Consider the following 14,145-nt stretch of genomic DNA (forward strand, 5'->3'; position numbering starts at 1 on the left):
TGGTGTCAGCAGACTCATGGCCACTGTGACACCACGTTTGCATCTTTACTTACTATAAAACATGAAGTGAGCACAGCTGGTGATATTAACATTTGCTTCATGTTGATGTCTTTAGTCATCTTGTGAGATTCTGGGTTGTAGATGGTGACCTCTTAAAGAGGCCTTCCACTATGGCCCTCCACAGTGGAGGCAGCTGGCCACACTGCACTGGATTGACAAAGCAGAGATGAATTCTGGGGCCGGGCTCATGCCCTCCTTTCCCTTCCACCCCAGTACATGGAACCCAATCTAGAAAATTCCTCCCAGGCATGCCCAAGAGATTTGTGTCCTAGACAATTCTTGATCCTGTCAGGTTGGCTATGCTAATGGTCACATGAAGGCACTTTGGTGTATATACATATTGGGAGGTCAAAGGACAACTTGCAGAGGTTGATCACCTTCCTGTGTTTCTGGGGGATCAAACTCAGGTTGACAGGCTTCTCGGCAACTGCCTTTACCCACTGAGCCATCCCTAGTGTTATCTTTGATTCCTGCCGCTCCCCAACCTCCTTTTCCCTAAGTCTTGTTGATCTCTAGTCCTCCCCCTCTTCATTTCAATCCCTGTGCCATTCTTTAGATACTTACTTTAGATACTTAAACAACTCTCAAAATACAGCAGCCACGTGCATCCTTTTTCTTCTGATAACTGATCTGCTTTAAGAGAACCAGCACCTCCACCCCCACTCTGTGTGGTGAGCTAATACTCAGGCTCAGACCAGAGCACCCTGACCATCACTTCTTCCATTCCTGACTGGGGAAGTGGCACAAGACATTTAAAATAATTAAATAAAAGATGATCCTGAAAGTTCTCTCTCGCTCAAGAGCAAGGTGACATCTGTTGCTACCCATCTCCCTACCATCCCTGAACCTGATGTTTACATTTTTTTTTTTAACTACCAGTAAGATCAGCACCCAACAACCTTTATGAGCCTGTGTTCTTGGGCCATAGATGAGTGAGCTGGCTCACAGAGGCCAAGTTACTTGCCCAATGTTATGTAAAGCTAGAATTGAGTTTCTATGGTTTGGGTAACTGCCTCAAAAAATGACTTAAGTCCTCAGCTTGGTGCCATTGGTAATTAGAAGCTCTTAAGAGGCAGTAACCAGGGGCTAAGCAGTTAAGACCACTTCACTTTCAAAGGACCCAGGTTCCAATCTCAGCACCCACATGGCCACAATTGTCTGTAACTCCAGTCCCAGGGGATCTAACACCTGACCTCCATGACTACTGTATACACCAGGTGCCAGACATTTCTTACAATCAAACATACACACCCACACACATAAAAAGAGGCAGTTGCCTAGTGTGAGATGACTTACATCCTTGTGTGTCCTCCATGGTGGGGTCTGTGACACCCCAGTACCTTGCTCATTCTTTTTGCTTCCTGGCTTCCATGAAGTGAGCAGGTTCCTTTCCCCTGTTCCCACCATGATTTCCTGTTTCCCATAAGTCCAAAAGCAATGGACTCTAAAGACCAAGCTTACCTTTCCTGTAAGATCATAAGGTAGACCTCATGATCTAAGTCACCCTTGGACACATTGCAAGTTTGAGGTCAGCTGTAGGTACATGAGATCCCCTTTAAAAGTTTGATTATCTCAAGTATTTTGTTACAGTAATATAAAACTAACTTATAGTACTGAAACCTCACAAAAGTACACCAAGGTGCTTCTAATTCCATTATAATAGTCACTATGTTGGTATATTATTTAATTCTCTGTCTGGGTTTCTTTTTTAGACCACAAGGAAAATAGTACTGACTATTAACCCCACCGAACTTACAGTTAATTAAGTTATAAAGACTTTATAAAGTACAAATAAAGCTTGTCTGAAGGTCAGAGAATGGAGCTTGTCACTAGCTAACCATAGAGGTCTGGAGGTCTGTGCAGACAGACAGGAAGTGAGGTAACTGGGTGGAAGCAGGATATAAGCAGGGAGAAACAGGAACTTGCTCTCTCGTCTGCTGAGAGGCTAAGGAGGTAAGGTGTGGTTATGGGTTGCTCCTTCTGATATCTCAGCATTTTCTTCTATGTCTGTCTCTGGATTTTTAGTAACTTAGACCAATTAAGAATTCCATTTACATTTTGGCACCCATGTGACCAGAACATTTACAGCAGGATGGACAGGTCACCCTGAGAGTCCCAGTCCGGCCCTGAGAAAGCTGCCAGGTGCTGTGGGCTTGCTCAGTAAAGCAGGTCCTGCCTGACTCCCTGCTACTCCCCTCCACCCAGCCAGTGGCCTACACAATCCCTAGAACCTTTTTCTTTGAATTTGGTGGTTTGACCCAGCTTTTATTTAGACTGGGTACACACTCCAGACCTCTAGACGTCCCAGAGCTGGCATATCCAATCCAGATCACGGCTTCAGCCCGTAGCTCATGACTTCAGTCTGCCACACACCTGCTGTGCAGGCTTCAGTTCCCCTGCACACCCTTCATCCTGATAGGTGATGAGCAATCAGGGCACAAGGGTTGCTCCTTTTTTCCCTTTCTCTTTAACAAAAATCTGTTAGGTTTGTTTTGTTTTGAGTTTTTGCTTAGAATCCAAAGGTCAGACAACACTGGAACAAGTCAAACCCGAGCTTCAGTGTCCTGGACTTGCTTTGGCTGTACACCTACAACACCTGCTGGCCAAACATCGTCATTGCAACTTAAAGTTAAGACCATTAGAGGCAGGGACGGATTTCTAAGGATTTAATTTGAGGTAAATTACTGGATATTTTTGCATTTTAAGCTAGCTAGTTAATTAACAAAAAGTTTTTCTTAGCTGGGTGTTGGTGGCACATACCTTTAATTCCAGCACTTGGGAGGCAGAGGCAGGCAGATCTTTGTGAGTTCGAAGTCAGCCTGGGCTATAGAGCGAGTGCCAGGACAGGTTCCAAAGTTACACAGAGAAACCCTGTCTTGAAAAACAAAAACAAACAAACAAAAAAGTTTTTCTTATAACTTGCTCACTACTGCTACAACAATGGTGGATAATATTATCATCCAGGATTTTAAAAATCTTTTTACTTCTACTGTGGATGAAATTTTAAAAGAGGTATATGACCTACCTGGGACATATACACTCTTAGCCATAACTGCTATTCGCTTGGTAATCCATATATATCCTTAAAGAAATGGTTTGATAATAGAGCTAAGAATGAGAAACTTAAAGAAATTATACAGACTTTATAGGCTGGTAATGAGAGCTTGGCATAAAGGATTCATACAATTGAAAATGACAATCTTAATCTGACAAACTTTACAAAATGGAACATGGTAATGAACTATTAACAAAAAAAATTCATTCCATGTTTAAGAGTATTGACAAGCTTGCAAATAGAACATTGTTTTTGGAAGGCAATCTACATGCCAGCCAAATAATCTCTAGAATCATATATAAATGATGAGAACAAGAAACTGACTGATTTAATAAAATCATTGGAAGTTTTTACAGTTCAGGAAGTTCAAACACTTCAAAAAATAATGGCACATAGATTAAAGGCCTTAGAAAATATTCTTAGAACTGATACACCAGGAGTTAAGGTACAAACTAAAGAGAAAAAAAGAGATTTAACATAGCCAGTACCTTTCAGAGTCAGAGATGACTTACCAAAAGTTTTATCATCATCATCACCTGCTATGGTCAATTCTGTTACTGTTATTCCAAAGCTAGCAAATGATGAACACCTAGATGGGAACCTGTATGTATGAAAGATTTAAAAGGAATTAAGGAAGCAGTAGAATGCATTCACCATATGTGAGGCAGTTCGTAAAGGTATGGGCTACAAGAAATAGAATAACGCCAAATGACTGGCTTCAATTAGTTCCAGCTATTCCACACCTTGGCCCACAGCTGCAGTGGGAGTCATTGAAGGGAAGAGGCCGACCCTTGAACATCAAGGCAGAATCAAAGGTTATGAGGCTTCCCAAGATCAAATTCTTGGAGAGGGCTGTTATGCTGATAGAGATACTGAAGCTAATACAATGAACACATCTTGTCCCTATGCCAAAAAGCAGCCTTGAATGCTTGGGACAAGATTCAAGAACCAGGGAAAAGAAATGAGTCATATACTAAGGTTATACAAGCCCCAAAAGTACCCTTTAGTGACTGTTTGCAAAGATTGACTAAAGCGGTACAAATAGTGGTAGCAGATCCAGAAGCTAGATGAGTACTCATTGAATCTCTGGTGTAGCAGCATCTAGCCTTGCCAGTGTATTTGTGTTAGTGGCCACACCCTTTGGGAGTGACTTCAGGTATGGACACAACTGGAAGGAGGGGAGCATGAGAAGGGCGCTTGCTCTCTCTTGTGCAGTGTCTCTCTCTCTCTCTCTCTCTCTCTCTCTCTCTCTCTCTCTCTCTCTCTCTCTCTCTCTCTCTCTCGGATCACCGATCAAATCAGAAGGGCAGGGAAAGGCTGTGGCAGTTCTTTTTTTTATTATCTGTGTAAGTTGTTCCCCAATAAAACACCCACTTATCATTTATCTTGGATCTAGTGAACTCATTATTTCCCCACCTTCACTCTAACTTTTGAAAATGTTGATTTAGAATGCAAAACGGTACTTGGGCTCTTAACGATAAGATCAGCACCAATGGATGAATGGATCCTGCACACAGCCAATGTTGAGTCTTTTGACTATAACACTGAAACTTGGGTAGGAGAAGCGATCTCCAAAGATATAAGGAGACATCAAAATACCAAATGTTTTAATTGTGGTAGAATAACCATCTGAAAAGAATTGTAGACAAGGCATCCCTAGAAATAATGCTTCTTCTGGGAATAACCCAAGTAGAAAGCCCCAAGCTTCTATATTGTGTAGAAGATGAGGCAAATGTCGATATTGGACAAATGATTGTAGACTGACAAGAGACAAACAAGGCAACCCTTGACCATTGGAAACTCCTTGGGAGGCTTCTGGAAGGCCCCCATGTCGAAACTAGTCCAGTCATTCCCAGTCATTGTGGAGGACAATCCTCAGAACAATTAGAAAATTCACTGCCAATTGTGTAAAAAACAAACAAACAAACCATACTGCTTGGAGGATAGAATAGCTTTGGAGGATGAATGAAAAATTCAAACAGGAAACAGAAAACCTATATTTTGGCAGACTTCTATAAATGAGCAAGACTAAAACCAAGAGTACAAATAATGATATACTCAAAGGATTGATACAGGTAAAGACGTCACCATTATCACTCCAGAATCTTGGCATCCAAGTTGGCCTCTTCAGGAAGTAGATGTTCAATTCTTAGGGATTGCAACCATATCTCAGGTAAAACAAAGAAAGAGATGGATTGAATGCATATGGCCAGAAGGACAAAGAGGAAGGCTGAGGCCATGTGTCGATAATAAGTCTATGGGGTCGTGATTTGTTGCAGCAATGGGATACCCAGATTAACATTCCTCCAGTATCAAAAGCATATCGAACCATAAAACAACTCATGTTTATGGAAAAAAAATGTTGTAAGGCATTATATGAAACACACCAGACAGTACAAAAACAGAATAAAACAGGTGTCAAGCTCATAGAAGGACCAAAAGCCTTACCCTTAAAGTGGTTAACTGACAATCCCGTCTGGGTGAGGCAATGGCCTATGACTCCAAACAAGCTAGAGGTTCTAGAACAGCTGGTTCAGAAAAAGCTAAATGCTGGACATATAGAACAATCTACTAGCCCTTGAAATTCTCCTATATTTGTTATTAAAAAAAAATCAGGAGCCAGGCGGTGGTGGTGCATGCCTTTAATTCCAGCACTCGGGAGGCAGAGGCAGGTGGATCTCTGTGAGTTCGAGGCCGGGCTGGACCGACAGCCTCCAAAACAATACAGAGAAACCCTGTCTCGTAAAAAAAAAGAAAAAAAAAAAAGAAATCAGGAAAATGGAGAATGCTTATAGACCTGAGAGACATTAATAAAGTAATTCAGCCAATGGGCTTTCTACAGCCTGGAATGCCATTGCCTTCTCTATTACCTAAAGAATGGCCTATTACAGTTATTGACTTAAAGACTATTTCTTTACTATACCCTAACAAGAAAAAGGTAGGGAAAATTTTGCCTTCACAGTGCCTACTTATAATAATTCTCAACTGTTAAGATATCAGAGAAAGGTTCTCCCACAGGGAATGTTACATAGTATACCCTGTGTCAATATTTTGTATGTTACCTATTGGAATTAATATGTAATCAATTTCCTCAATCTATAATTTATCATTACATGGATGACATTTTATTATCTGATTCAAATGTAGATAATTTAGAAAGACTGTTTGAAGAAATAAAGAAAATTATGCCTTGTTGGGGTTTGCAAATTTTGCTCCTGAAAAAATACAAAGAGAAGTTACTATTAATTAAGCAGGCTATAAAATTAGTTTACAAAAACTTAGACCCCAAAAAGGTGTACATTTTGAGAATAAAGTATCCATCTAAGGAATCCTGAGACCACCAAACAAATGAGACATCTGAATAAAAAGGACAAATAATCTAGAAAAAAATTGTCCCAAGAAAAAGAGTAAATTGGCTCATTTGTATATCATTTACAACAGAGTAAAATTTCATAAATCTCCCCAAATTTGTTTTCTTTTTTTTCCCCTACAGACATATATACAAATGATCTCTTTGTAGTCTCAATCCAATTAAAGATTAAAAGTGAGCTTTGTAATTGGAGTGTGGCTCTCTTCTTCTCCAAACCCAAACATGCTTGTTAAAGTAAAATCCAAAATCTGTCTCATGTCAGAAGAACCATCTGACATGGAACAGAAGAAAAGCAAATATTTAGGACTATTGTATTGCTACTAATCTCATAATTTTTGTCATGATATTAATGGTCTTATAGACTACAGACAGACAGGAAGTGAGCTAGCTGGACAGAAACAGGATATAAGTAGAGAGAAACAGGAACTTGCTTTCTTGTCTGCTAAGATGCTACGGAGGTAAGGTGTGGCTGTGACTTGCCCCTTCTCTGTGATCTCTCAGCATTTTCCTCTATATCTGACTCTGAGTTTTTTATTACTTGGACCAATTAAGAACTCCATTTACACATTCCATTTATTCTGGACATTGGGGTTATATGCACAGACATATGTTATGAGTCTATTAAAGGTTAAGCAGGTAGGTCCTAGACACTCCTTACTTGACTGAAGTTATTCTACACAGTGGCCTGGCTGAATTCTCTACGTTAGTCAATTCTGCCTGCTCTAATACTGGAGTCTAGGTCACCTATACGGTCATAGGTTTATTCCTCATAGTTGTATAGGCTGAGAAATCTATCTTCTAGCTGCACCATATTATGGGAGAGGGTCGGAGGGCAGGGTACAGGAGAGGTATGTACTGCTATGAACTCAATATAGAGTGTTAAAGATTTGCTTACAGGTTGGCCCATTGGGAGCTGGCAGAAACTGTAAGACGTATCACCTGGTGGGATGTTTTCAGGTCTTTGGAGGGTGCTCTCAAGAGGACTGTGAACCACAGTGTCTTCCTCATTTTCATTCTCTGTTCAAAAGGTGAGCAGATTTGCCCTAACACACCGTGAGTCCTATAATATGGTGAGTCAAAGGTAATTTTTTCTATGTATTGACTAGACCAGGCCTGAGCTGTAGTAACAGTAAGCTGACTCTTACTATACTGAGACCATCATTTTAAACAGCATCTGTCTGGTTACAAGAGCAGAGTCCTTGTGACCTAATCCCTTCTTAAGCCCTGCCTCAATACTGCTGAGAGGGCACTGTTTGCAGCACAAGGACTTTGGGAGACAAACCATCATAGCATACTTATTCTTCAATTTGTTCTCTGTCTTCTGTAACAAGCACCTGAGGACAGGCCTCACTGCTCTGTTTACTATCTCCCTGGATGGTAATGTCCAGGTCCTAAGGACCCAACAGAAAGCAGTAAGTTGAGGTTGCATATCTCACAGAATCTGGTAGAAATGTAACTCTTCATTTATACTTTAGCCAGGGTAAACACATGCAGAATAGCGCAGGAGCCAAGTGGGAAAGCTGCACGGTGCATGCTTGAAGGAAGTCAGACAGCCTATAATTCGGCTCCCTTTGATAGGTAAGGAAATGAAGCCAAGATACTTCATGTAACTTGCACACCTCACACTGTTAGTGGCTGAGGAGCTGAGCCAGTGACAGGGTCTCACTTTAGCTTGAAAGCTGCTCTCACAGCTGACAATAACTTACAGTTAGAAATGAAATCAGGTCTAAAGAGATGGTTCAGGGTTAAGAGTTCCCTGTTCTTCTAGAGGACCTACGTTTCGCCTCCCAGCACCCACACTGGGTGGCTCATAGCTGCCTGTAACTCTAGTTTTAGGAGATGCAACACTCTCTTCTGGTCTCTGTGGGCACCTCCACACGAACACGTGCGCACACACATGCACACGCGCATACACACGCACGCACACACGTACCCGTGCTCAAACACACACACACACACACACACACACGCACGCACGCACGCACACAATGATCTTCTAGAGAAAGAGATTGCCTCGGCGGTCCTGGGGATTCTGAAATGGCATACATCTTCCCATATTACTTTTAGCCATACAACCATGGTGAGGGAAGGGGGATGATGCAGTGTGGGGCTGTGATAATGGTTTGGTTGGATGTCTTCTCATTCCAGGGCTGCCAAGTGACAAGTTTCTTACTTGATAAGGCTTGAGAAGTTTCCACCTGAGACACCACACAGTCAACATGTGCTTTCTCTGCATGTTCAAATGCGAGCACGCCCTCACCTCCCATTATTTTTACTTTAATGCATCCTATAGCCTTCTGACTTGGAAACCTACTAGCATATTCAAAAGTTAGACCTCGAAGGATCTAGCATCAGAGCATGAAGGTCTCCCTAACAATCCCAGCAGCTAATACCTACTGAACATTGTTTATGTTGGAAGCAGCAAGCTACTGTGTACAAGACTAACAAGGCAGATCTAAAAGAATGGCTGGGTGCTTGAGGAGATAAGGATAGTCTCCCTCCCAGAATAAAAGCACCATCTCTCAGAAAATGCACATCATTTTCATACAGAACTCTGAGATTATTTTCCAGTGTCAGGGAAATGAAAACCTGTAGCACCCCCACTTTGAGCAAGTGCAAGGTATTGGGAAATGAAAGACAAGACGTCCAAGCATTTGTGCTAAGAGAATGCATCTGCCATCTTTATTGCCAGAGAGTGCGTGCATGCGTGCATGCGTGCATGTGTGTGTGTGTGTGTGTTTTATTGCAAGTGTTAAGAGGTCTCTCTCTCTCTCTCTCTCTCTCTCTCTCTCTCTCTCTCTCTCTCTCTCTCAATCTCTCTCTTGCTGAGAGTGAGCAGGCTTATATACAGGACAGTGGAAAAACCCCAGGTGGATGAGATGTTGATGTCAGTGGGGCAATTTGGGGGCAGTAAGCCAGGACTAGAAAACAGGATGCACCTATGGCTATCAGCTGACAAACAACTCAGAGACTCTGTGGGGTCTGGAACCCAACAAAAACCACCTCAGCAGTGGCCCCCTCTAGGCCCTGCTCTGGAGGCAAAAACCAGTTTGGAGAGTTCTCTTGTCTGGGTGGACACCTTTCTGCAGCACCTGTGACTTCACTCTGGCTGCATTTAATGACAGTGAGTAACCAACATGAAAGGGTGGCTGGCAGGTCTTCAAGCAAAGGACACAGCTAAATAGCTATGAGATTAAAAACCATCCTCACCACCCAGAGAGCCCACAAGGAAAACACATATGCAACTCAGTGATGATAATCAAAGGGCTGGAAAAGCCTTAGCTGTCCTGGCCTGTAAAGGGACTATAATGCACCTTCAGGCCCTCAGCTCTACCCCAGTAGGAAGCCTGTCTGTCTGCCATGGGATGAAAGGTGTGTGATGGCCAACAGAGCAGGGTCAAAAGGGGCTCCCTGGTGGGATCCAGCCATCACTGCAGTGGAGGATTCTGGGGCCTCATTTTTAGCTGAAGTCTCATTTCTGGGATGACATGGATCGCTGTTCATTTTTTAAGTAAAGACAGCTGCAGGTGTCTGTCTGATGGAGACTGTTCAGAAGCTCTGGCAGCAGCACCCTTAGAGCCTCATGTGTGTGCTTGGCTACGATGGGCAGTGCTGACATTCCTACACATCTTCCCGGGCCCGATGGGGCCTGCCTTTCTAATTCAAGGTAAAGCTTGTCACAGGGGGCTTAAACATCGAACAGCTACTTCTCAACTCTGGAAGCCAAGAGTTCAAGATCAGGGTTGACCTGACCTCAGGAGTATGTCACAGCAACTATCAGGGTACGAGCCCTGAGGAACATCCAGGGACTTAAGCAGGAGGACCTCAAAGGACACTGAGGCCTCTCTTCTCTCATCAACTCTGCATTTCATAACACCCCACTCCTTAAACACTACTAGGGCTTGGTTTTGTTCTTTTAGAAGAATGCAATGTTCCATGGCCTGATGGAGTGGCCCATCCCAGGAGAAGGGGAGAGCTTGGGCAAACTGCCTGTGCCCACCTGACTACCCAGCAACCCCTGAACCCACACAAAGGTGGAAGGAGAGAGAACCCCACAGGCTTCCGTTAATCCCACTGAGTGAGAATAAGACCACTACCACACTTTTGATCCAAATCTGAAGCAAATTTGATTTTTATTGGGATGTACCAGAGAGCTGGTCAGCGATGGCCTCCTAAGTCAGGTTAGAGAGAACAGCCCTGAGTCTATGTCTTACGGCCTTTTTTCCCCCTCTTTTTTCTTACAGCCCTTTTAAGGAGCAAAAATTACGAGTAATAGAAAAGCAGGTTTACAGAAGAGAATGGGGCAGTAAGGAAGGACAGAAAAACTTCAAAACAAATCCAACAGCCATCACCATTATCTGCAACGGGAGTTATTGATGGCTGTGAGCTACCATGGGGAAGGTGGGAAACAAACTCAGGTCCTTTGCAAGAGTAGCAAGCACTCTGAGCACGAAACCATCTCTCCAGTCCCACTTCTTAGAAGAAAAGGTGTTTTTTGGGGGGCTGTTCTTTTTACAGAGATTTTTGTTTTGTTTAGATGGGTCAGGCATGGAGTGGTGTCAGGACAGTGCTCACCAACTTAGTTCTTGTCAGTTCCACCCCTCTTAGGCCAAGCTATCTCCAAAGAAAGGGTAATTCACAGGATGGTATTAGAAGGAATGCTGGGATGGGGAGTAGACCAGTGGGAGGGTACTTATATGCATGAAGCCTTAGGTTCAATTCCCAGCACCACAGAGGGGTAGGGTAGATGGGGCAGGGGCTCTAGAAAGCATTTTACTGTCAGAAGTCAACAAGCAGCTAGCAATTTCTGTAATTCATAACTGTTTTGGTGAGGCATAGAGAATGACCATAGAGAAATATTCAGTACACCTGAAAACCTTCAAAGACAAGTGGCTTGGACACGTAGCAAGTTCAGTTCAAATCCATCGTCCATCTCCCTCCCATTTAGCTCAAACATCGAAACAAAGCATATTTGCTTTTTATTTTTCAAATCAGTGCCAATTTTCCAACAGAAAATTCAACGGGGTGAAAATTTTACAGACTATGCAAAGAAGGAGCAAGAGAAACAGTGGGGAGAAACGAAGAGGGAAGGTGGCCGTCTAGAGCTCCAAAAAGATTATTAACATCGAGACACTTTATCACCTGTTAAAGTTTCCAAACGACTTCTTGCCGCAGAGCAGTATATATCAAACAATAACGTCCTTTTTATTTTTAGCATGGCCATTCACAGTCAGCAAGCCTACGTTCAGGTCTAGCATATTCTCCAGAGATGTTGTTATGGAGGTCATCTTAGCCACCTTCACCCAGAGTGGGGCGATGGCATTTCCAGTAAAGTCCCAAAGGGAAGAAATGCGCGAGAATGTTCCTCTCACATGAAGGACTGCCCGTGTGTGTGTGTGTGTGTGTGTGTGTGTGTGTGTGTGTGTATACGCGCGTGGTTTTCTTCTCTGGCTAAGGTTTAACTGTTACAGCCCTTTGTGTTTTTAAAATCACCACATCGATCTGGGACGGTCCTTGTGTATTTCAGAAGAAACAAGTTTCCTCAAGCATTCCTAAGTTGCAGGTTCGGAACCGACAAATGTGGAAGGGGGATAATCTCCAAACATTAAAACACCCTCTTCCCCATTCCAGAAGCACTTAATTCTTAAGCTTTGGGGCCAGAGAAGAAACCGGTTACCATGAAAACCTGGAGGGCAAGGGCCCTGCTAGCCGCGCTCCTCCGGCTCGCTGCAGGGCGAGGCCCCGGAGGACGCTTTGGACTCGCCGTCGCTGTTGCAGTCCCGCCGGTGGCGCTCCAGCAGCTCCTGCAGGTGATTGATGTAGCTGATGGCGGCGCGCAGCGTCTCCACCTTGCTGAGCCGCGGGCCGGCCAGCTCGCGCGGCAGGTGCTGGCGGAGGCGCGCGTAGCCCTCGTTCACGCAGCGCACGCGCTGCCGCTCGCGCTCGTTGCGCTGGCGCAGAGAGGCGGGCTCGCCGACGCCCCCCAGCGACAAGGACGGGCAGGGCGGCCTCCGCGCGCTGTCCTCGGCGGCCAGGCGCGCGGAGGTCCTGCCGGGCTCCCTCCGGGGCAGCGCGCCCAGCGGCGGCGTCCGTAGCGGGGACGGCAGAGCCAGCAGTCCCGCCGGTTTGCGTTTCTCCATCCTCCGCGGAAAAGCGCGCAGATCACCCAAGGGATGGTTGGAAGCTTTCGTGGCCGAGGCGCTGGTCCATGCAGACTTCCCGGTCCGTCTCTGTGGAGAAGTTTCTAGGTCCAGAGGCTAGGTCCCTGAACACACTTGGAGGGTACTTCGCATGATTTCCGAAGCGTGTTGCTCTCTTTATAAAACTTCAGAACAGAAAGGGCAAAGAAAGAGGACGCGCCTCATCCACGCTTGTACCCATGTGTCCGCTCCGATCTTAGTTCAAAAGTTAACAAAGGGTCTCCAGCCTGAATAGACGATCGCACCCCAAACAGATTGATCTTTCAAAGCTGCCCAATTGCTGTAATTCACTGCTGGGTTAGCAAGTGTGGCTCTCGGGGAACCAGTAATTGAGCAGGGTCCCTCCCAGGCACTTGCAGATCGGCTGGCCGGCAGACAGAAAGTTTACTCTGGCTTTCTCCTTGAAAATCCAAACTTGACTGTCCTTTGTGGTTTCCGGAGTTCAGGTCTGATGGAAAGAGCTTTCAGGGTGTTTGCAAACATACCCCTTGCTCTTTCATTTCTGAGGAGGTGGTGAAGAAGCGCTCATCAAAGGGAAGACTGCTCTCTTGCGGTTAGAAGATGTGTCAAGTCAAGGAGGACCTCCGGGGAAGCCCGAGGTTTTCTTCTGCGAAATCAAATCTTTTAAAAACCAAATTAGACACTTTTTGAAGGTAACAAGAACAAAATCTATATATTTTTAGCATGAAATATAAGGGTCCATGATATTGTGTTCTAACGTATGTTTAACCTTAGGTCCTTTATGGTTTTGTTGCTCCGTAAAAATACATCAAAAGCCCGAACAGTAACAAACACTTTTAGCCAGTTATTTCTCAGGGTGCTTACTGTAAACACAGCTTTAACTCTGCCTCCCAACCTCTTTTAATCCCACTCAGGATATAAGGATATCTTCCCATAGCACAAAGATTTTTTTCCCATTGTATTCATCTTTACTTCCTACCTTGAGGACTGGAAAACAACATTTGAAAAGTAGAGAGCCCTAATTCCAAGGAGAAAGGATTTGAGTTTGAAGGCTTGTCTTTTTAACGCTGCCCCTCCCCCTCCACAAATGAATAATTAATCCATCTGTGTTGGTAAAGGGCTTTGAAGATGAAAGTGTCATTAAAAATCCAACTGCACTGGTTAATGTCAAAGAGTGTTATCGCATGGAAAAATCAGATTTCCTGTTCTGCAAACCAACACATTAAAGGCATCTTCTACTTGAAAAGTCCAACTTAAAAACAAGAGATGCAAAACCCCCTGAATTTACACCCAGACCTGACTCTTCCCTGGGAGCTGGGGTGGTGCACTAACATTTTTTTTTAAGGAGTCCTGTGCTTCCATGTTTACTCTAAAGTTTAGAGTTTAAATGACCAGCCTGAAGCAACTGTAAAAATACTTGCATCAAGGCAAATAAAATAGAAATAATTATTCCTTTTAGGCATAAGTTAGTCACATTTTAAAAGGCGTAGCTCCCTATG

General features: G+C 43.9%; 1 protein-coding gene across 1 annotated transcript; it reads right to left on the bottom strand.

The window, feature by feature from the left end:
• Window positions 1-11,428: 11,428 nt before the first annotated feature.
• Ascl4 (achaete-scute family bHLH transcription factor 4) lies at window positions 11,429-12,625 on the bottom strand. Its single transcript, XM_021235102.2, has one exon. The coding sequence runs from the start codon at window positions 12,623-12,625 to the stop codon at window positions 12,191-12,193; it is 435 nt and encodes a 144-aa protein (XP_021090761.1). The 3' UTR covers window positions 11,429-12,190.
• Window positions 12,626-14,145: the final 1,520 nt, after the last annotated feature.

Source organism: Mesocricetus auratus, unplaced genomic scaffold (assembly GCF_017639785.1).
Source record: "Mesocricetus auratus isolate SY011 unplaced genomic scaffold, BCM_Maur_2.0 Super-Scaffold_100011, whole genome shotgun sequence".
In the NCBI taxonomy this organism is placed as follows: Eukaryota; Metazoa; Chordata; class Mammalia; order Rodentia; family Cricetidae; genus Mesocricetus; species Mesocricetus auratus.

Excerpts from the sequence above, each read along its gene's own strand:
- Ascl4 (XM_021235102.2), bottom strand. The coding sequence starts at position 12,625 with ATGGAGAAACGCAAACCGGCGGGACTGCTGGCTCTGCCGTCCCCGCTA.